This window comes from Lichenostomus cassidix, chromosome Z (assembly GCF_008360975.1).
Source record: "Lichenostomus cassidix isolate B80296 chromosome Z, HeHo_3.0, whole genome shotgun sequence".
NCBI classification, from domain to species: Eukaryota; Metazoa; Chordata; class Aves; order Passeriformes; family Meliphagidae; genus Lichenostomus; species Lichenostomus cassidix.
The window spans coordinates 34,188,940-34,209,747 of record NC_139511.1 but is presented as its reverse complement, the minus strand read 5'-3'; the positions used below and the strand labels follow the sequence as shown (position 1 = coordinate 34,209,747).

Sequence of the window (20,808 nt, the reverse complement as noted above, 5' to 3'; positions counted from 1 at the left end):
CCAGTGCAGGCACAGTTACCCAGTAACAACTGGAAGGATACCACTGGTAACCATTCTGTGTCCATACACTGTACATGACCATCAGCACAGATGCAAATGAAGGATTTGTGTTCCAAAACCAGAGTGCTCTGTATTTAAGTTAAATAAGGCTTTGATTATGCCTTTTCTTCCCAGGCTTGCCAATGGGTGGGGCATAAATAACACTATTCCAAAAACATCCCAGAAAATAACTTGCCCTGGAGACACACATTCCTACTCTTCTCTGGAGGTGGGAGAAATTATTATGAGCAATGGTTCTCCTCAGGTGATAGATCCAGCACCTCAGATATCAGGTGACCCATGAACTACATCTAGTTCCACATCTATTTACCTTCAGCTCTGCCAAAGGCTCTGAGGACAAGATTTGATATACACCATCACACTTAAGCAAATTGTTCCTGCTCCAGCAGACACCTGGGCACTTATGTGCTGTAGCACTAAACCAAAAAGAAGTTAATTTTTGGTACCACTCATGTTTTAAATATTGATGTCCTTAGACAACATTTAAAAGAGCAGCAATGAGCAGAAGAGAGATATTAAAGAAGCAGGCAGAATATTGGCAATTGAATATTGGCAAATGAAGATCAGTGTCAGAGGTTTCAAGCCTAAGAGAGGAAAGCAGAGTTATAGTAGTATGTAGGAACATAGGAATACTTAGTACAGGAAACTGAATAGGAAGAAAAGATTCAGTAGCTGAAGAACTTGATGTTCTGAAAAAGGTAAAGTGTATAAAAAGCTGAAGCATAAGAAAGTACACAAAGGAGGGACTATGGATAAAGAGAAACCTTAAGAAACAGGAATATCACAAGGATCTTTAATATCAGTGGGGATCTTTGTTGGCATAAAAAGGCCAACATTTCATCCTATTTGTGCACTGCCATCCAGAAAATGGCTAATTGTAAAAGAAGTTAATAAAACAAATAACTTAAGCATATAACACACAATAAGGACGTGAGCCTGAGATATGACCCTGAGAACTCCACAGACAGGACAGAGGTGGTAGGATGTCACAAGGAATGCCACCAAGAATATGCATTACTTAGCAGAACCAGTCACAGAGGAGCAGAGCAGCACAGAGGAGCAGTGTCCCATGCCAGAGGAGCAGGCTGACAGTGTCTGGCTGACAGTGTAGGTGTTACCACACAGCACTGCCTCACGCCACACAGACACCCTCACAAGGAACAGTGAAAAACACACTCCAAGCTTTAGAACGATTTGCCTCTATTTTATGTACAGGCATGGATGGCATCGTGTGGATATGAGTGAAAGCATCTGGCAGGCTCACTCATCTTCAGGTCTGCTTCCACCAGCAATCCTACTCCATTCTGCCACACAATCCTCAGTCTCGCCTGCAGGCCATATTGCCATCTGGTCATTATTTACACAGACCCTTACTGCGACACTTCAGCCATCTTGTTCCACGAAACAGCAACAAACACGCTATCCATTAGCTCCTAAAAAGCTCTTGAAGTCTGATTGGCAGTTAGTGGCATGCAGTGCTTCTGGGGAACTTCTTGTTTCAGCAAGTAATAACACTTCCTAAGAATGCTGTGTGGTATGGGAGGAATTTATCTCCTGTGTAAAGGGAAACAGATGTCAAAGAGAGCAGGACATAAGGACATTAAGGGGCTGCTGTACCTGGTCTAGGGTTCTTTTCTGTACAGTGCTTGTTTTCTACTTTTCTAACAATGTTGAATCATTATTATAAAGTCAATACATATGCTGGATTTTTAACATTTCTTAGCACTCTCAGCCCCTCTTAGCCTTGGTAATTTCTCAGAATTTCTCAATGGCTTTCAAAATCAGGGCCATTATCTCCTTTAAAATGTTAATTCTTTGCCTACCCTCCTCCACTTCTCTTTTCTTTCCTCATAATCATTCTCATTCTCAGAATATAAATTTCTCACGGCAGAGACAGCTAGAATTTCAGTGCCTAGAACAAAATGCCTCTACACTCAGACTAGGTACAGACTTTAGCCTAGTATGCTACTAATACAAATACTGGCCTCTGTTTGATGTGCTTTCCCTCTGTGGCTATGTTGCGTGACCACTGCGGAAGAGGTAAACAGGCTTATGAGGGAACTTGTGTTTCCTAGGAGGTTCTGATCTTCCCAAGCAGGTTTTAGGGGTGGTGTAAGTAGCCTTAATCCAGGGTGCCTGCAGGCAGATATGCTACAATGCTCTGCAGACATAGAGAACCTTAACAGCCTCTTTCCTTCCATCCTTCTATTACCTGGAGAGATTAGGCCTAGTCTAGATGTCTACTTATTTGTGTTGTTAAGGGAATACATGTTAGATTTCCAAAGCTGACTCCAGATGTCCCATTATGGGTCTTCTGCTTGGCTCCTGGTGTGTCTTACCAGCAGTGACTTGTCCAAGCTGGTGGTACCCAAGATATAACTGGCCATACAGACCCTGCACACTGCTAGTGAGCCTCAAACACAGCTTGAATTGCATTTTCCAGAATAGGCTTTGGGAGAATTTGGAGACATTTAGAGGGAGCTCAGTTATCAGGAAAGTGACTCATTAACTGAATAAACTTGATGTGGGCACAGTGACGCTGTTTTAAAGCATATCATACCTCAGAATTCTGGCTCATGACCCCTCACAGGCTCAGCAGAGGTGATATAGTGTCAGGGGCCTGGGGGCACTAATCATTGCAGGGGCATATCTCCAGCCCCATCTCCTGCTGTTCCCTGTCTGTACCAAGGGTGGCCATGACCCTATAACCAGCCCCTGCTATGCCCCTTACCCAGACCCATAGGTGAGAACCTAGCCATGTGAGCTGGCCCCTTTCCAGGCTCCCAGAAACAAAAGATCTTATAACCACAGCTTACCAAAGCTGTCTGAGATGTGCTATGCCTTTCAAAGGAGGCAGCAAGGCAGATGTCAAACCCGCTTGAACCCACAGCGCTTTGCAGTTCAGAGTACAGCACAGTGGCCAATGGTTTAAAGAAAAAAGGCAAAGCCATAGACTGTCTTTGTGGAGATGGTAACGACTTACAGCAAAATGATTGATAAGATAACAGGGCAACAATAGTTTCAGCTTATCTCAGCAAGGTAATAAAGTCATGCCCCCACTACTGTAACAGTCTAATACAGCACATCAAGCATCACAGTGAAACAAAGTTCAGTCTGAGAGCATTACAAAAGTATGGTATCAATACAAACTCAGGGCAAAACCTTCTTGCTTTGTGCTTCTTTCCTGTCCCAAAAGAGGTCCACTTTTCAGCAAGATGTCTCAAAACCACAACTGTTATAAATTATTTTTTTCTGGCTTTTTTTTGGCCTGTCCCAGGCCTTCAAGACTGCTAAACCGTGGCATCCTTCCAAGAAGGACTTGGGGGTGTTGATGAACAAGAAGCTGAATATGCCTCAGCATTGCAAGCTTGCAGCCCAGAAAGCCAAGTGTATCCCCGGCTCATCCAAAGCAGCATGGCCAGCAGGGTGAGGTGGGGATTCTACCCCTCTGCACTGGTGAGATCCCACCTGGAACACTGCATCCAATTCAGGGGTCCCCAGCACAAGAAAGATGTGGACCTGTTGGAGAGAGCCCAGAGGAGCGCCACAAAGATGATCTGAGGCATGGATCAGGCCCTCTGCTACAGGGACAGGCTGCAAGAGTTGGGATTGCTCAGCCTGGAGAAGGGAAGGCTTCAGGGTCACCTAATTGCAGCCTTCCAGTACCTGCAGGGGACCAACAAGGAAGCTGGAGAAGGACTTTTACAAGGGCATGAAGTGATAGGACGAGGGAGAATGGCTTTAAACTGAAAGGCAGTAGATTTACAGTAGATATCAGGAAGAAATTCTTTACTCGGGGAATGGCACAAGTTGCCCAGAGAAGCTGTGGATTCCCCATCCCCAGAAGGGCTCAAGGCCAGGTTGGATGCAGCTTTGAGTAACCTGTCTCCTGGAATGTGTCCCTACCTAGTTCCAGGGGAGATGGAACTAGGTGATATGTGAGGTCCCTTCCAACCTAAACCATTATATGATTCTATCTCCATATACCTTTGATAACATATGCTTAGCCTCTGCTTGCTTAACTTTCCTATTAATTAAAATTTGGTTCTTTACTGTAAATTCTATTCAAAACCCTCAAATATATTTTGATTTTTTAGTCATACATTAGTCCTTGGCTAGTTTAGAAGGCCTTCAATCAGATCACCTACAGTTTGTTATTTTTCTCTTCATACTTTTTTGCCACTTTTGCTGAGAGTTAAGTTTTTCCATTCTTTCAGCCCACTTTTTTGGCTTCACTAAAAGACAAAAAGAAAAAGAGTCATTGTGGTCCAAAGGGCACGTGCACATTTCCTTCATGTAATGCTGTGTTAGGTAAGCGTAGCGCTCCTCCAGAGACAGTGTGCATGTGGCTGTGCCCACAGATTTGTCAGTGGGCACCATGCCTCAACAGTGCTCTGCCTCCTCTTTGCAGGGGTGAAGGAATGCCCACCACCAGCACTCGGGTCTCGTGGAGGCAGCCTAGGCATCAGGAGTTCTGCAGGAGCTGTGGGTGATGCAGCAGCAGCTCATCACATGAGCTGGTCCAGGTCACCCTGGGCACCTCCCTCTGGTACCCTGAGCCTCGGTACACAGGAGGAGACTGCAACTACGGGGGGAGGATGAGAATAATGTGCAGAAAAGAAAGGAGGGACAAGCCTTCAGACAGTGATGTAGGTGTACAATCTTCATGTCTGGAGTGTTGGGCTGCAGGATGCAGATGGGGAAACCCAAGGAGCTGTTTGACTGAACTTATTTCCCCTTCTCCTTTCTCTGCATTTCATTTTTGACATCATGTCTGGCTGGAAGTGCTATGATAACAGCTATCTTTTCTTTAACATGTGCAATCTGCACAGTGTTGGATGTTAAGCTGAGTCAGTCTTAATGTTAACACTAACAATAAATATCTGGTGCTCTGAGCATCTGCCCCTTTATCCCTAGAGGAAGGTATCACTTGCAGAGGCAGACAGAGTTCAGCATATGAACATCACATGATCCTAACAGTTAATATAAAACATGCAAATGAAATATGTCCTATAGGCATATAATTATTTATGCATGTGCCATGGTATAAAAGTGCCTGAGAAAAGTAATGGATTTAAAGTTTCCAAAATATCCTCCGCTTATATTTTACAATTATTGACAGATGTCTTCTTTGATGTAGTATTCAAATGTATTTCAATTGCTGCAGATTATGATTTAACAACACTCCAAATAAATGTTCTCCCTTTTTGTTTTTATTTTTATATTCAATTAAAATATTAATTAAGATTATTTATCTTTTAATAATTTCTCATTTAAACAGTATTGTTAATAATTTAATATGGCTTAACACTGAGTTGGAGTCAGAGAAATAAGAACAGAAATGGTGTTACAAAAAAAAAGGTGTTACAGCACTTCATTTTCTAGATGGAATAACATGTAATACATCTTGTTAATATAAAAACAGTACTTCAGCAGCAGTAGAAAAGTAGACAGCTAAAATATGCTACCACAGAATCAGATAAATATCATAGTGGTTTGAACTGTTATTTTAATATTACCTTGCTGCTGTTTAGCTTTCATACCAAAATAAGTTATTGATTTTCCAAATGATGAAGCATTACTTCAGGAACTCCAGGCAAGTAAATCAATGACAGACCTTCAAAACATTGGATGAATGTCAGCATGAAGAAATTATAACTAATGCATTAATAAAACATTGCATAATCTTGACAGGCAGAAATTACCAAGATTTTATGATGTCCTAAACAGCAGAAAAAAGAGATTCTTCAAGGACTCAATTGTAACTACTACAGGAGAAGGCTAATATTAATCTTGAAACATTATCTGTTTGGTCTGTAGAGAAACCACAATATCTTTCATCTGAGGGTAACTTCAGCTTTTATTGCATATTTATATATTTTATCTATCTGTAAATAGAAGTAACTTTAATCACTTTTCTAAGTTTGAAGCATGTGCTGAAAACCCAACTCTATCAATGGCATTCATCATGCACTGCATTCACAGGACAAAATGCCACATTTGGAAAAAAATACCATTCCTTTAATCAGTTGTTCTCCATGCAAAACCCACAACAGAAAAGCAAATCCATGGGCTGCTGCAGGGTGCTGGGAGGCCCAGACCATTCAGATAACTTTACTAGGATATTTGCTGAGCTCGTGGCATTTGCTGAACCTTCTCTCTCTGAGTCCCTGTCCTGTGTACATGTACACTGCCATGTCAAGTGTACATACCCTACAGAAACATCTCCTTTTTTCAATACCTTCTGAAGTGGGCAACACACAAGCTTTTAAAAGTGCCATGGTTTGCCCCCTTTGTCAACACCATACTTAATTGCAACACAGAAGAGGCCAGGCAGGATTTGGCCAGTGGCAACTTTGGAGCTGGAATTGTGCAGGGTAAACACCACCCCTCTTAGTGACTCCCAGCTGTTGTGCCCTGCACTGTCTTCCCATTGTATTTAACAGCCATTCGCAGGCCTTTACTCCAAGTGGTTTCAGCTACCTTCTTTAACCACTTTTTCACTCATGTTCTTTGGTTTCCCCAATTCAACAGTATGTTGTTAGAAATTTATATTTTAAAGTATTCCATCTTGCATTTTTTCCATCTTTTTCTGGACCACTGATTAGACCCACCCAACCTGAATTTTCTATGCATGGATAACTTTTCTAACTTTTCCATTGTCTTTTTTGCCTTTTTGTGTTTTACAAAACAGGAGATGAAGCAATCACAGGCACTCATGGTACTCAAGGTGCCAAGCTCATATTCCATTTTTTCTTTCCTATCTTAATCATTACTAGATTTCAGTTTCCTTTTGACAGTAAATGAATATTTGTTGCTTTTTAAGGACTATAGATAAAGACCTCTCTTCTGAATATCAACACTCCATGCAAATTTGTGCATCTGTTATTAGAATTGTTTTCCTATGTTTCATTTAGTAGCATGGAAATGATCACTGTATTTTATCAGCAGGTCACCCAGGACCATCAGGTCTTGGAAACATCTTGTTCTCAGTTTTAGTTTCACTGTCAAAAACCCTCAATAACTTCATCAAATGTTGCTTTCCCATTATTCATCCTGTTTGCCCAATCACTCAGGAATTTCCAGGGCAGAAAGGACTTCTCACCCCCAGAAAACTGAGCTGTTAACCTCCTGTTGCTATGAAAATTCATCACTGCTCCTGGCCTTCTCTTTCTATGTCTTTCTTGTTCATTAATCTCCCTACCCCAGAAAAACACAATTTCTTTTAAGGTCAGGGGCTTCATGGAAAATTCTCCATGGGTGCCTCACTGGCTGTTATGTGGCATTTGGAATTGAACCAGTGGGTTGTATCACCTATTGCCAAAGCGGCTGAACTCTCTGAAGGTTTTTGCTGACAGTTGCTTTGGCCTGAGATGCCACCCCAAACAGATCCCCTGCAGTGTCAGAACAGGGACTCTCTACTGCCCTTCATTTCTGGGTGGCTCCTCCAGCCTGCACTTCAGTATCCTGCCACCTGCCTCCTTCAATGACGTCAGCAGCCACTGCAACCACAGGGGTCAAGAGGCATCTGCAAGAAACCACTGCCTGCTGATGAACCCGACAGCCCTGCAGCACAGCTGTGGCTGAAGGCTGTTTCCCATGGTCGAGAAGAAAGCTGGGGCATGAGATCGCTGTGCTCACTGGTGGGAGTGCATTGTGAATGGTGCTTTGCAGCCAAGGGGGTTTCAGACACCATTATGTCAGACATCATCAGAGGTCTCAGTCAGAGATGACGTGTGATCCTCACCATGGATACACCACTTCCCTTGTACTGTAGCGGGGCCTGGTTGTGAGCTGCCCCTGTGGGTTGCTGGTGGTGAAGAAGGCAATTTAAAACCATCACAAGCAGCAGGACACAATTTGCCACCTTCTGGCACTATTGCCAAAAGATCTTTCTGGTGGCAGTATCTTGTCCCCTCATGCACCACAGTCTGATCAGAGCGACTGTTTCTTCTGGCTCCCCTCTCCAATTAGCCAAAAGGTTATTTTCCCAGAGAGGGGAAAATAACAAGGAATAAAGCAGAACACAGACCCAGGACAGGGGCCATTTACATTTGCTATACAAGACCCAGATCTTGATGGTGTGTAGCAAGAGGCTGCCAAGAGGACTACAGAGCTTCCTGGGGTGGTTTTCAGGGAATTTGTAGAACAAGCCTTTTCTGAGCTATGGGAGAGTAGTGATTCACAGGCCTGGGTTCCCCTTTGCCAAAAAGTGATGTGTACCTTTATGTGACATGGAAGGAGTTTTCCACTCCTCTTCTGTTCCACAGAAGAGAGCAGCTTTCACACAGCACACAAAACGCGAGGAGGGAAGAAAAGGCTAAGACCACTGCAGATTGCAGTGTAGTCTTGTCCATAGCTAAGTGGGGCCATATCCATTGGGTCCATCAGCTTTCAAGCAATTTTACCACCATTTTGCTCTGTATAGTCCTTATTTCCTGCCAGAGCCCTAAACAGAAGAGTTTTATTACTCCTCTTCAGAAGATAAAAAGCAGCCACAAAAACAACCATTTGTTCTCCTATTTCAGTTTAAACTTCTGGCTTTAAAAAGCCTAGTTCCGCTTTCTTCCAGGACTTTTCTTCCCTACAGAACAGCAGTGCAGGCAACCCAACAGTCGAGCCCATGGCATGACTCCAAGCATGATGATGCTCAAGTCCAGACAGGAGGCTCCCAAGAAAAACACTGATTGCTGTGAGACGATAGGCAACCCTACACGTCTGCTTGTGCTTAGCAAGGTTGCTGTACTGCTCCTGTTTGCCAGCTTATCATATGCACTTCTGACAAAGAGATTTGCTGTACCCACAAGCATCTTACAAGTACATTTAAATAAGACACTTGTGAGATCCAGGTACCAACTTATTTTCCAAAGCGTTGCTCCCGTCACTGGCACAATCTGTGTGCCTATCGCTGTCCTTGAGTTGCTATTTTTCAGTCAATAACTCTGTCAAGAAGTACCTTTCCAGGAGCACGCTGTAATCGCAGTTGTGGGTCAAACCAGAAGTACTTTTGCTGAGAATTTCTGAATGTTTCGCCCTGTGCCTCTCGACTCGAGTTCTCTGAAGGTCGCGTTACTGGACTCAGTGAAACAGAGGAGCAGAGGTAGCGTATGTAAAACCTCACTTGAACGTTCTAACCGCTCGACCCGAGTAACCCTCCACTTCGCATTCTTCTGGATATTATAAATACTCGGCTGTGGGCTCTGCCGCCTCACATCTTCACCCCGGCTGCCCAAAGCGCCGCTTAAGCATTAAACCCGCTTCTACCCGCGCTGCCGTGCCCTGCCGACAGCATCCCGCCCCGCGGAGCTGCTCCCCGGGCATGGGGCACGGTGAGCGGCCAAGGGGCGGGGTGAGGCGTGGCGGGACGGGACGGGACGGGACGGGGGCAGGCAGGGGCAGCCGGAGCGGGGAGCGCAGCCTGTCCGGCGGCGCTGGTGCAGCGTGCCGGGGCAGGAGCCGAGGGCGGGCGGACGCGGGGAGCGAGAAAAGCCCGGAGGGGAGGGAGGTCAGTCGGTCGGGGGTACCCGGGCGAGGCGGCTGCGGGCAGCGGCGGGGAGTGCGGAGCCGCGGGGATTGGCGGCGGCGGTGGGGCAGGGCCGGAGCGATCCCAGCCCCGCCCGGCCCGGCCGGTCCTGCCCCGCGCGGTGCCGGGGCCCGAGCGGCGCCGCGGAGCCCGCCAGTCGGATGCAGCGGCCCCGGAGCGCCGTGGGACGCGGCGCGGACGCAGCAGGTACTGTGCTCTGCCCCGTGCCCCTGTGCCCCTGTCCCGCTGCCCGCCCTGCGCTCTCGGTGCGGCCCAGCTGTCCTCGTCCCGCCGGGCTGGCAGAGCCGTGCCGGTCCGGCCGTCGGAGCGGGAAGCACCGCTCGGGGTGTGGCGTAAAGAAGCGGCGGCGAGCCGCGTGGGAAGCCCGGGCCTGGGGGTCCTCACACGCCGTGGGTAGAGCGGTGTTCCCTGTGTGAGACCGTCACGCCGCCGACACGTCGGGTAACTCAGACAAGATGCATGTCACCCCAGAAGGCTCAGGTCGCAGCGCTAATAGAAATTTGAGAACGGAGTACTGAAGTTTGGAGTGGGGGGAATAGGTCGGGAACTCTAGGAGACGGAGGAAGAAGTCAAAGTGCCTTCCCTTTAAGGAGCGCTAATTAAACCATCCGGGAGCTCCCCTATGAGGTGTGCATGAGTGCTACTCGTAATGAAAAAATTCAAACTGATGTCTAAAAGCTAGAAGCCAAGAAAAGTAACTTTGTTTTCCTGAGGCTGTAAACTGCCGGCATATTAATTTAAAAAAATCTTTTTTTTAAAGTTTAAGTTGTCTAAGACAGTTTTCTGCAGCAGATGTTTATTGTCTAAACTTCATTTGCATCTAGCGTAGCCTAATTTCAGTGGAAATGTGTACTGAAATGTGCTGCTATTCTCAAAAACTCTTTCTGTTAATGAGACTACCAGGGTGTGCCTGATAAATTACATGTGTTTACCTTTCATTTGAAAAGGCTTTACAGATACATAAAATGTAAAAAAATAGTGTCGGATTTGCATTTATCTTTCCCTTTGTCATTTTTAAAACTCTCTTTGTTGGCCAAAGTGTATTGTTGTACATGGAAGAGAAGGGAGAATTGCAGTGTGTGTGGTGGTGGTGGTGAAGTAGCATCTGGTTTCTTTGGGGAAGTCTGTCCGTGGCTATTTGGAAAACAGGAAAATACAATTCCAGCCAAATTACAATAAGTGTACTGAATGCATGGTACTATATGTTCTTGTGCAGGCAAGAGTAGGTAGTGGAAAATTAAGTCCTATGCTCACTTTATTCTCACTTGTTGCTTTGACTTTAGGAAAATTGAGAGCAGTTTGGGTTACTGTTTTGAAAACAGAAATTTCTTGTTTATTTTAGATATAAAGTGTCCAGGGACTCATGAGATGGTAAAAGCCCTCAAGTCCCTCTGGGACTCTTAACCAGAGAGCCCACTGAGAACAGAGAGGTATGGGAGGAAGATGGAGGCTGAAGGGTTTTGGCATCCCCATTATCACAGGCTCCCTGTTGCCTCTTCACATTGGGAATTATATATTCCCGGAGAAAAATTGCAGGCCAGGGGAGCCGGTGAGAGCTCTGACCCTGAGTTTCTACCTGTAGAACTTTGTGGTTTGTTTGGAGAAAACAGAGGAAGTATGTCTTGCCATAGGGCAGGTCAAGGGGTTGTGGCCTTCCACACAGCTTTGCTTCTTTCATGGCATGTGTGGCAGAGGGACCATACAGACACTGGTGGACCCTAGAGATGTGACCCATGGTAAGGGTCCTACTCTAATTTGAAAGGGTGCTTGACCCTGCCAGTATCCTTGACCTCTGCAGGAGACCACATTAACCACCAGAGAAACCCCAAAGCATGCTGGTGGGCGAGGGGATTGCACAGGAGGGAGGATGTCTGCATGCTCACCGCTGACCCCAGCTGCTCTCTCCATCCTTGGAGCTGGGATGACAAAGGGCAGCCGAACAGATGGAGAAAGCAACCAAATTGTCCTGCACATCGCTGTGGTTCTTGACATTGCCTTAATTTGAGCAATTTAGCAATCACCATTTTAGCGAGCACATCCATGAGGAAGTAAAGCTGGATTGCCCCTGCACTGCAAAGAGGTTTATCCTTCTGGGGCTGCCTGGTGGTGCTGCCATAGGGCTCCTCTGCTTTACCTTAGAGGAAATAAAACTCATTTCCAGAGGTTTCAAGCGTTTGGGATGCTGAGATACCTAACTATGGCAGTGCTGGGCAAACAACATGCCACAGACAGGTTCTTCAGGTTGTTTTTTTAAATATTTTGGTCTGAGGTCCATACTTTGCAGGTAGTATGTGACTGGAGCAACTTGTTTTCATGAGTAAATAGTTGAGCTGTCACAAAGCAGTGACACAGGTTATCCTGTAAAACCAACATTAATTTTTCTAACTGTTAGAGAAAGAATGTGCTTTCTGAATTACAGGCTTCAAAGCAGGAGGTAAACAAAAGAAGAGTATGGCTGAAAGATATTGGAAGTAAATTTTAATTTATTGCATTATTATCTGTATTAACTTTCAAATGTCTTGTGCATGACACTCAGTTGGTAAGAGTCCTGGCAAATTATAATGTTACATCTTTCATTGTCTTCCTGCTAGCTTGTCAGAGGCAAAGACTTACTTTCATGATACTAAGTTTGCTGTAATAATTTTAAGAGAAGTAATTACTAACAATGGCTGAGACTCTATACTTTCTGCTGATTGAGTGCATCATTCTTGCCTTCAGCCAGGGGAACTGGTATAGTACCATTACTTTTAGTAGAGTCATGACAGTTTACATCTGCTGAGTTGTGGGTGATGAACTCCTATGTGTGGCATATAATTTTCTTCACAGAAGGAAATATTTTTGCCCTTTGATAGACCAGTGTGATAACTCACTTGAAAATTACTTAAAGAAACGTTTATTTTGTTGCATATGATGCTCTTAAATTATAGGAATATTATTCTCTTAGGCAGTCGTCAGCAAGTCTGGTGAGTATTGCTGGTTGAACTACTATTAACAAATACTTTTCTAGTCAAATGTAATTGTTTATTTTACAGTGGAAAGCACTTGCAATTCATATGGACACAGTGGGATTTTGTTATAAGCCGATACAATGAAAGACTGTGACAGTTTATGTGATAACAGTGCACAGATTGTAACTGAATTACAATTACATTGAACCTTAGCTGAGGTGAAGTTTTTCTGTTGAGAGCCTCACTGTTACCATGCTTTAGAAAAGAATTTAACAGCTCAAGAGCCCCGTTCAGCTTCTGGGAAAGGAATGAGGTGGTTGCTGTCATCTTCAGAGTAAAAAAGCAGCAACAGGGTTTCTTGGATGTCTTTCCCAGTCGACCTCTTCAACCAAAGTAGTTTGGACCTATGAACTAGAATGGGGAAATAACAATGGGTAAACACCAAATTATTTTCTCAGAAAGTAATTTTAAAACACCCTGAATGTACTAAAGAATCCAAGTCAGTTCACTGTAAGCTTTTATCAGATGACTTCTTTTCTGAAGGAGGCAATCAAGGAAAAGGAAGGGTGGGAAAATAGGGTGTGGGTCACCCTTTAAATCAATTTACTTCCATCTGGGATGTGGTTTGCTCCTCCCTTCATCCTCAGAAGGCACATGAAAATGCATCTCTGACTTCCCAAGTGCCCAAAACAGACTGTTGGTTCAGCAGTGGCTCACACATTTTTCTGATCTTAAGGAATCTGCATATAGAATCATAAAATCATATAATAGATTAGGTTAGAAGGGACCTTAAGGATCATCTTGTTCCTTCCCCCTTCCCTTGATACCTCTCCTTTGAAAGTTTCTTTAATGTGTTTGGAAAATGTTCATGACCCTAGAGTAAATAAATCGTATGGTCAGGAGCTCTAGCTCTTAAACAGTTCCCTAAACTAAGTAATTTAATTCTGGGGCAATGGGAAATGTCTTCCCATATAGCACAAATATTTTTCTTAACTTTCCTGGAAAAAAAATTGCAAATTTGGTTCACATGAAACAAGTTCTTTCCTCATCTCCACCCTTGTTTTCTTAGAAAACTGAAAAACTGGCCATTTGCTCATCCTCAGTGCATACATTTGGGGCGTGAACACTGATTGTCATTGGAGTATGCAGCAACTAAACTGTAACATATTTATGTTTACCAGCATTTCTGATAAAACAGTAAGGGCTTCTGACGTCTTCTGATATTTTTACTATGCAGGTCTCTTTTGATATTTATTGGGAAAAAAAGACAGATTGGAAGATCTGCTGTGAAAACGGAACCTCAAAGTCTAAGGGAAAATGTTGCGGTTAATCTAAGTCATAACTTAAAGAAAATCAGAATTTCTGGTTGAAAAGACAAATTTGATGTAACCATTTTTTATTTTTAAAAAAACCCAAGAACATTAAATGTATGTCCTGTATACCTATGCAACGGAATAAAAAAGTAAAATGAACCATAGAAAAAAAAAGCTTATAAAAATATTACTTGCAATGTTTATTTTAAAAAAGGTAGCAGAAATGCAGCGAATTTGATTGGGAAGTAGAATTGGCTTTATGATGACAGGCTTTGAGTGCATCTTCTCCATTGTAAATATCATAAATTTAAACCATTAACTGTGGGAAGTTATTTTAGGTATTGGCAACATGAACACTGGCGTCAAGACTTGACACCAACTTTCTCAGGATCTTTTCTACCTTGGGTCTGCATGGCAGACAAGAACAAGCATAGGAAGCATAGAATTTGCCCTGCTGCTGCAGAGGCAGTGATGGTTGGGTGGTGTTTTGGTAGTGCAATGTACACTTAGGTCTTTTAGAGAGGAAGCAAGCTGCTTGCTATGCACACTGGGACTTGCTGGGTCTGTTTGCTAATCCTTCTCATGGCTCTTCTGTGTGTTTTTCAGCATTGAAATTTTGTAGGGGGAAAACCCCTTTGAGCAGTCCCCTATGTATTTCTGCATCCAGACTGTCTGAGCTTACCTACAGCTAACTTGAGGCATGGAACAGTGCTCAACCTTGGTGGCCCGTCAGTCACAGTCCCTTGTCCTTTGCTCCTGGGTGTATGTTGCAGCTTAAGCACTGGGTGACATGGGAAGATGGTGATATTTATGTTGCCTTTGTTGATTTTATTTTCAGAGCCTGGTTTGAAAGCCACTCTCCTGCATTAATATGCCAGGCTTGCTGGAGCTGGGGATACACAACGCTTACCCAGAGGAGTGTTGGGAGGAACGTGGCTTGATCTCCCTCTTGTGGAAAATTATTGGAACAATATTCTTGTGATACAGAAGAGGAAAGGTCCAGCATCCATCAGGGAACAAATTATGGCAGCAGTTACCATGCCACCTGATGCTCTTGTCAGCCCTCAAGGAAAAGAAGAGGTGGACTCTCTAATCGTACTACATTATAATTACACAGGGAAGCTTATTTTAAGGGAAAAGGCAACTGATAAAATAGACCTGCCCACCATTGCATTTCTGATCCTATGTAGTTTCATAGTCCTGGAAAACTTGATGGTGTTGATTGCCATATGGAAAAACAATAAATTTCACAACCGCATGTACTTTTTCATTGGCAATCTAGCTCTCTGTGATCTTTTAGCTGGGATTGTTTACAAAGTAAACATTCTTATGTCTGGGAAGAAAACTCTGAGCTTGTCCTCTACAATCTGGTTCATTAGGGAAGGCAGCATGTTTGTTGCCCTGGGAGCCTCCACTTTCAGCTTGCTAGCAATAGCAATTGAGCGGCATTTGACCATGATTAAAATGAGGCCTTACGATGCAAATAAAAAATACAGAGTGTTCCTTCTCATTGGTACATGCTGGCTTATTTCTGTTTCCTTGGGTGCCCTACCCATCCTCGGTTGGAACTGTATTAACAACTTGCCAGATTGCTCAACAATTTTGCCTCTGTACTCCAAAAAATATGTTGTGTTCTGCATTAGTATCTTCATAGCCATTTTGGTTGCCATTGTCATCCTTTATGCCCGTATCTACATACTGGTTAAGTCCAGCAGTCGTAATGTCACCAACCACAATAACTCGGAGCGGTCCATGGCACTCCTGAGGACTGTTGTGATTGTTGTTAGCGTCTTCATTGCATGTTGGTCTCCGCTGTTCATCCTGTTCCTCATCGATGTGGCCTGCAGAGTCAAGGAGTGCTCCATCTTGTACAAAGCTCACTGGTTTATTGCTCTGGCAGTCATCAATTCTGCAATGAACCCCATCATCTACACCCTGGCCAGTAAGGAAATGCGTCGAGCTTTCTTTCGCCTTGTTTGTGGCTGCCTGGTGAAATCCAAGGTGGCCAGATCTTTGCCTATTCAGCCCACACCAGATCACAGCCGAAGTAAATCCAGCAGCAGCAATACCCAGAAGCCAAAGGAAGATTTCCCACCAATGAATGTTCCCTCATGCATTGCTGAGAAAAATGAATCTTCATTTCACAATGGAAACTTCTGTAAGTAAAGGACTCCTCAAAACCAGTACTTTTCTGTGATTTTTAGATTTAAGCTACAGGTGTAGTTTAAATATTCATGCACTTCAGTCACAGGGGAAAACACTAACCATTTATTTAACTTTGAGGATGTATTTATCAACAATCATTTGCTTTGTGTGTTCATTCAGTAACACATATGATTCAGAAAAATCCTTTCATGCTACCCAGTGGCCAGGAGACAGTCCATGCACAGCTGACAGCATCACGAACCACAATGGCATTGCACGCTAAGGCTACATTAGGTGCCTTCTGATCTTGCAAGATGTCACTAAAAATTTAGAAACTCCAGCACTCCTAAAGACTGATGACTATTGGAAGATGAGTCCTATTATTGCCAACTGGGAGAAGATTTCATAATATATGTTGGTGATTATAGTTCCATATATGTATCTTTCTGTTGTGTTAATGGCCTTATATATATGTGCTATAAATAGCTGTATATTTGTACAATTTCTCATTAAAAAGTCATTGATTTGTAAAAGTTTACAACATGCTAAACATTGTATTTTAGTATACAGTGTAAGGTGACTAATTGTACAAATAGATGTGTTTCAATGGGGATATTTAAAATGAAGTAGTAGCTTTTAACTGTCAGAAACTTTAAGTCGTATCAATACAGTATTTTTATTTTTTCCACTGTTACTCAAACTTTTCATGTTTAGTGAAAGACAATGTGACAGTTGTCACTGTGGCATTTCACAACATATTTTAAGGATTAGTAAATATCCATTGACAGAGGATATATATGTTTGCTATTTAAAGTAGTTAAAATGTGACCCCTCAATACATGTGTAACAAGTGTATGTACTATTTCAATGCATATATTTTTGCTTACTATTTTCAATGTATTTAAAAATGTATGTCCAACTTATGTAAACCTGTGTACATTGTGAATGCACTACCTAAGCTGAGATCCTTCAGCTCTGAAACAGAGACGTATCATTTCAGAAAGCAACGAACCACACTGGGTTCCTGTGGAGTTCCTTCTTTCCTCTCCAGGCCCTACCACAGCATGGGATTGTGTTAGAAATTCTCCCCTGGAAGTTTAGCCAGTGGGACAAAGTTTAGCCATTTTCTGTCAATGGGACCCTACACTTCTACCACCTCTGGACACCTCTGCAGATACAAGAGGGAAGATGCGGTACAACAGGATCATGCTCAAGGGCATATCTCCATTTATACCTGACCCTGCCTTGGATCTGGAAGGAAAGCTTTAGTTTGGAAGACCTGGAACCCCAGCCATATAAGAGGCTGTTCCAGAAAAACCTGGAAACAATTTTACAGTTCATCACTGCCTTACCAGCCTCAGTACAGGATGGTGTTTAGTGTCAAAGGGGTTCCCTGAGTCCTGGAGCAGTAAAGACTTCACAGACATCTGGTTTCAGGTCCCCATGGAAGTGACTTGTGGTACTTCCGTCTATTGTACTTTATGGCTGGAGGCTTCAGTGGAGTTTGATGGGAAATTCTAGGAGAAGTTCCCGTTGTCATTCAGTAAGAATGTATACATCTAACTTTCTTGGGCTCTTTCAAAAATTTGTGTTTAATGTCTCAGAACACACCTTGCCTTATGCACAATCAGAAGTAGTTGAGGCTTTTTTAAATACACAGCCTGAAAGAGCTCATCTTTAGCTTTACTCTGGTCTTAATCATTTAAAGCAGCAGCACTAGACTCTTCCCAAGTATGTAATAGTGTATAAGTTGTGTATTGTGTGTAGCAAAAGCCTTAAAAATGTAGAGGTTTGCATTGTGATTATCTTTTACAAATTAACAGTCTGTAAATGTTTTATGCTGTTAGAAAAGTGTATAAGAACAAAGAAGAATTGCATTTGAATGAAATAACTGTGAAAGAGAGTAGTAAATATGAAATAATTTCTACCAAAAATGTTGAAAAGCAGTGCACTTAGAGAAAAAAAGCTAAACCAAGCTAAGTATGATGTAACTATATGGGTTGTAGATACAGGCTTTGGGCTCTGTAGCTTTTTGAGAAATTGAACTGATGACATTGCATTGCCATGGCTTGATTAGGTTTTTAGATTTTACATTGCTATTGGGCTGTATTGTGGAAGTTCTCCCCTGAAGTTGTGGCTTTTAAAACTGCCAGCTAAAATATTTGTATCCTTGTGTTAGTTCCCAAAGTGGCAGCACGTGGCAGCTTCCTTGCTATTACAGAGCAGACAAGCCTTAGGAACACAACAGTTTGAGAAAACATGGTGGCTTAACCTACACTTACATGTCAAGGATGATACATGATTCATGCTATTTAGGTGAAAAACAAAGAAAAATTTTTAATGGCCGAAGTCCAAGAAAATGTACATAAAAGTGAGTTTTAACATCTTCATTCTAACATTAGCATTGTCAGTGTTGGTGCAAGGTACAAGTAATGCAAAGAACTCCACTGTTAAAGGCCATGTGATTGCTTGTTAGTACAAAACCTTTTCATTCTATTTTGATTTCCTTCCCTTATTTTGGAGCTGTGGGGATATTTTGTTAGGTCACTACCCAGCTGTACTTGAAGCAGGTCTCTAAGATTCATGGGTTCACATGTAACACTGACAATATAATTTACAAAATACTTATGACCGAAGAGAAAAAAAACTAATGTCTGAACAGTCTTCAGTGAGTACATCCCATTGGGAAGTATTAGATAAGGCAGAGATTGTGGAATATTTCAGAGCAAAATTTTAAATTAGGACAAATCAAGGGCTTAAGAGTAGTGGGCTTTAAACTACCAGGAAGATGACATATCACTGAAGCTGGAAAAAGATGAAGAATAGCTGCTTTCACCCTAAAATATTAGAAAATTCTTCCAAACACATGCCAGAATCCAGGCCTTTTATAATCTAGGCTGATTTGAGCATACAGGAAAATTAATTAGGTCCTCCTTTCGAATTGGTTCTACATGGAGCAAAAGCTACAAAGGAAACTAACATTTCATTCATATGATTTCATTAATTGGAATATTCATTTTATTATGGACTTTGAAATAAATGCAAATACAGCCCCCTATGGTAAAAATAAAGGTTTTCACAATCTGCTTTTCAAGAGTCTTTTATTGCCAACAGTCTTAGAGAGTGTTTTCCACTAATTAGGTACCAGAAATATTTTGAAAACTTTTAATAAAAAATCTCAAACCTTTAAACTGAAGGAGTCCAGTAGCAGTCATTTTTCAAAGAATTGTGAAAAGGTTTTGGCCTTCTATGGAAAACATTCATTTAAACACTGGGTGTTGTGCCGCAAGGCAGAAGGGTAGCTTGGTTGAACAGGGATTTTCTTTTGGAAATGGGACTAAAAAGGAAGGTGTGTGCCCAGTGAAAGCAAGGTCAGGTAACGTGGGAAGAATACCAAGATGCTGTTTGCCACTGTAGGGACAAAATTAGTGTGGTCAAAGCTCAATTGGAGATGAAGCTGCCAGAAATATGGGGGACTATAAAAAGAATTAATTTGATATCAATTACAAAAGGCAGTTTAGAAATAACATCAGCCCATTAAAAGTGAGGAGGGTCACCTCACAAACAGGGACAGACAGACAAGGCAGAGGTGTTAATGTATTCTTTGCCTCTGTCTTCAGAGGCAGTCCAGGGGAGTCTCAGTGCCCTGAGCTTGAAGAACCATGACTGAAAGAATGATTATTCCCCAGCTGACCCTGAAATTGTGCAGGATTTGCTGCTCCAGCTGGATCCCTACAAATCTATGGGACCTGATGGATTCATCTAAGAATCCTCAAAAAGCTGTTGAAGTCTTTGCAAAACCTCTCTCAATGATTTTCATGGTATTTTGGGAATCCAGAAAGGTCCCAGCTGACTGAAAGCTGGAGAATGTTGTCCCAGTTTTCAAAAAGGGCAGGAAAGAGGATCCTGGAAACTACAGACTCCTCAGTCTCATTTCAGTGCCCAGTGAAATAATGGTGAAGATTATTCTGGAGGGTATTGAAAGCTTGGAGGATAATGCAGTCATCGATCACAGCCAGCATGGCTTCATGAAATGGAAGAGTGAAACCTGATTTCCTTCTATGGCATGGTAACCCATCCAGTTGATAGAGGGAAGCTAGTTGATGTAATCTTTTGGGGCTTCTGCAGAGCCTTTCTTGATGTCTCTCTCAGGATCCTTCTGGACAAAATGTCCAGCCCAGCTGGATAAACACATCATTTGATGGGTGAGCATCTGGCTCAGGGGTCAAGCACAAAGGGTTACAGTGAATGGGGTTACATCAGATGTGTGAACTCTCACTAGTGGGGTTCCACTGGCTACCATCCTCAGTCTTGTGCTCTTCAACATCTTGATAAATTCCTTAGGCACAGGACTAGATGAAATACTGTTTGCCAACAGTACTACATTGGGGGAAGCTGCCAGCTTCCTCAAGGGCAGAGAGGGCCTGCAGAGAGACCTCAACAAATTAGAGGGCTGGGCAATCATCAACCATATGAAGTTTAACAAGAGCAGGTGCTGGATTCTGCACCTATGCTGGGGCAGCCCAGGTTGTGTGTAGACTGGGGAGCAGGAGGCTGGAAAATAAGACCAGCACTGTGGAAAGGGACTTTGAGGATCCTGGCCAATGGCAAGTTGAATCTGAGTCAGCAGTGCCCTGGCAGCCAGGAGGGCCAACCCTGTCCTGGGGTGCATCAGGCACAGCATTGCCAGCTGGGCAAGGGAGGGATTGTCCTGCTCTACACTGAAGCAGCCTCACCTTCAAAGGTGGGGACAGCTTTGAGCACCACAATATACAAAGCATTAAGCTACCAGAGAGTG

The 20,808-nt window shown here is 43.1% G+C and overlaps 1 protein-coding gene and 1 long non-coding RNA gene across 3 annotated transcripts; both read left to right on the top strand.

Annotated features, from left to right (window-relative positions):
* The first annotated feature begins 1,132 nt into the window (after positions 1–1,132).
* LOC146424687 (uncharacterized) lies at positions 1,133–5,744 on the top strand. 2 transcript variants are annotated; one of them, XR_014846904.1, is made up of 4 exons: positions 1,133–1,334; positions 2,951–3,099; positions 4,278–4,371; positions 4,472–5,744. It is a non-coding gene; the product is annotated as an uncharacterized LOC146424687 (long non-coding RNA). The 2 variants fall into 2 exon arrangements; XR_014846905.1 differs by lacking the exon at positions 4,278–4,371.
* Positions 5,745–9,569: 3,825 nt separating this feature from the next.
* On the top strand, positions 9,570–19,097 carry S1PR3 (sphingosine-1-phosphate receptor 3). The gene is made up of 2 exons (XM_085042306.1): positions 9,570–9,790; positions 14,704–19,097. The coding sequence occupies exon 2, from the start codon at positions 14,889–14,891 to the stop codon at positions 16,029–16,031; it is 1,143 nt and encodes a 380-aa protein (XP_084898432.1). The 5' UTR covers positions 9,570–9,790; positions 14,704–14,888; the 3' UTR covers positions 16,032–19,097.
* Positions 19,098–20,808: the final 1,711 nt, after the last annotated feature.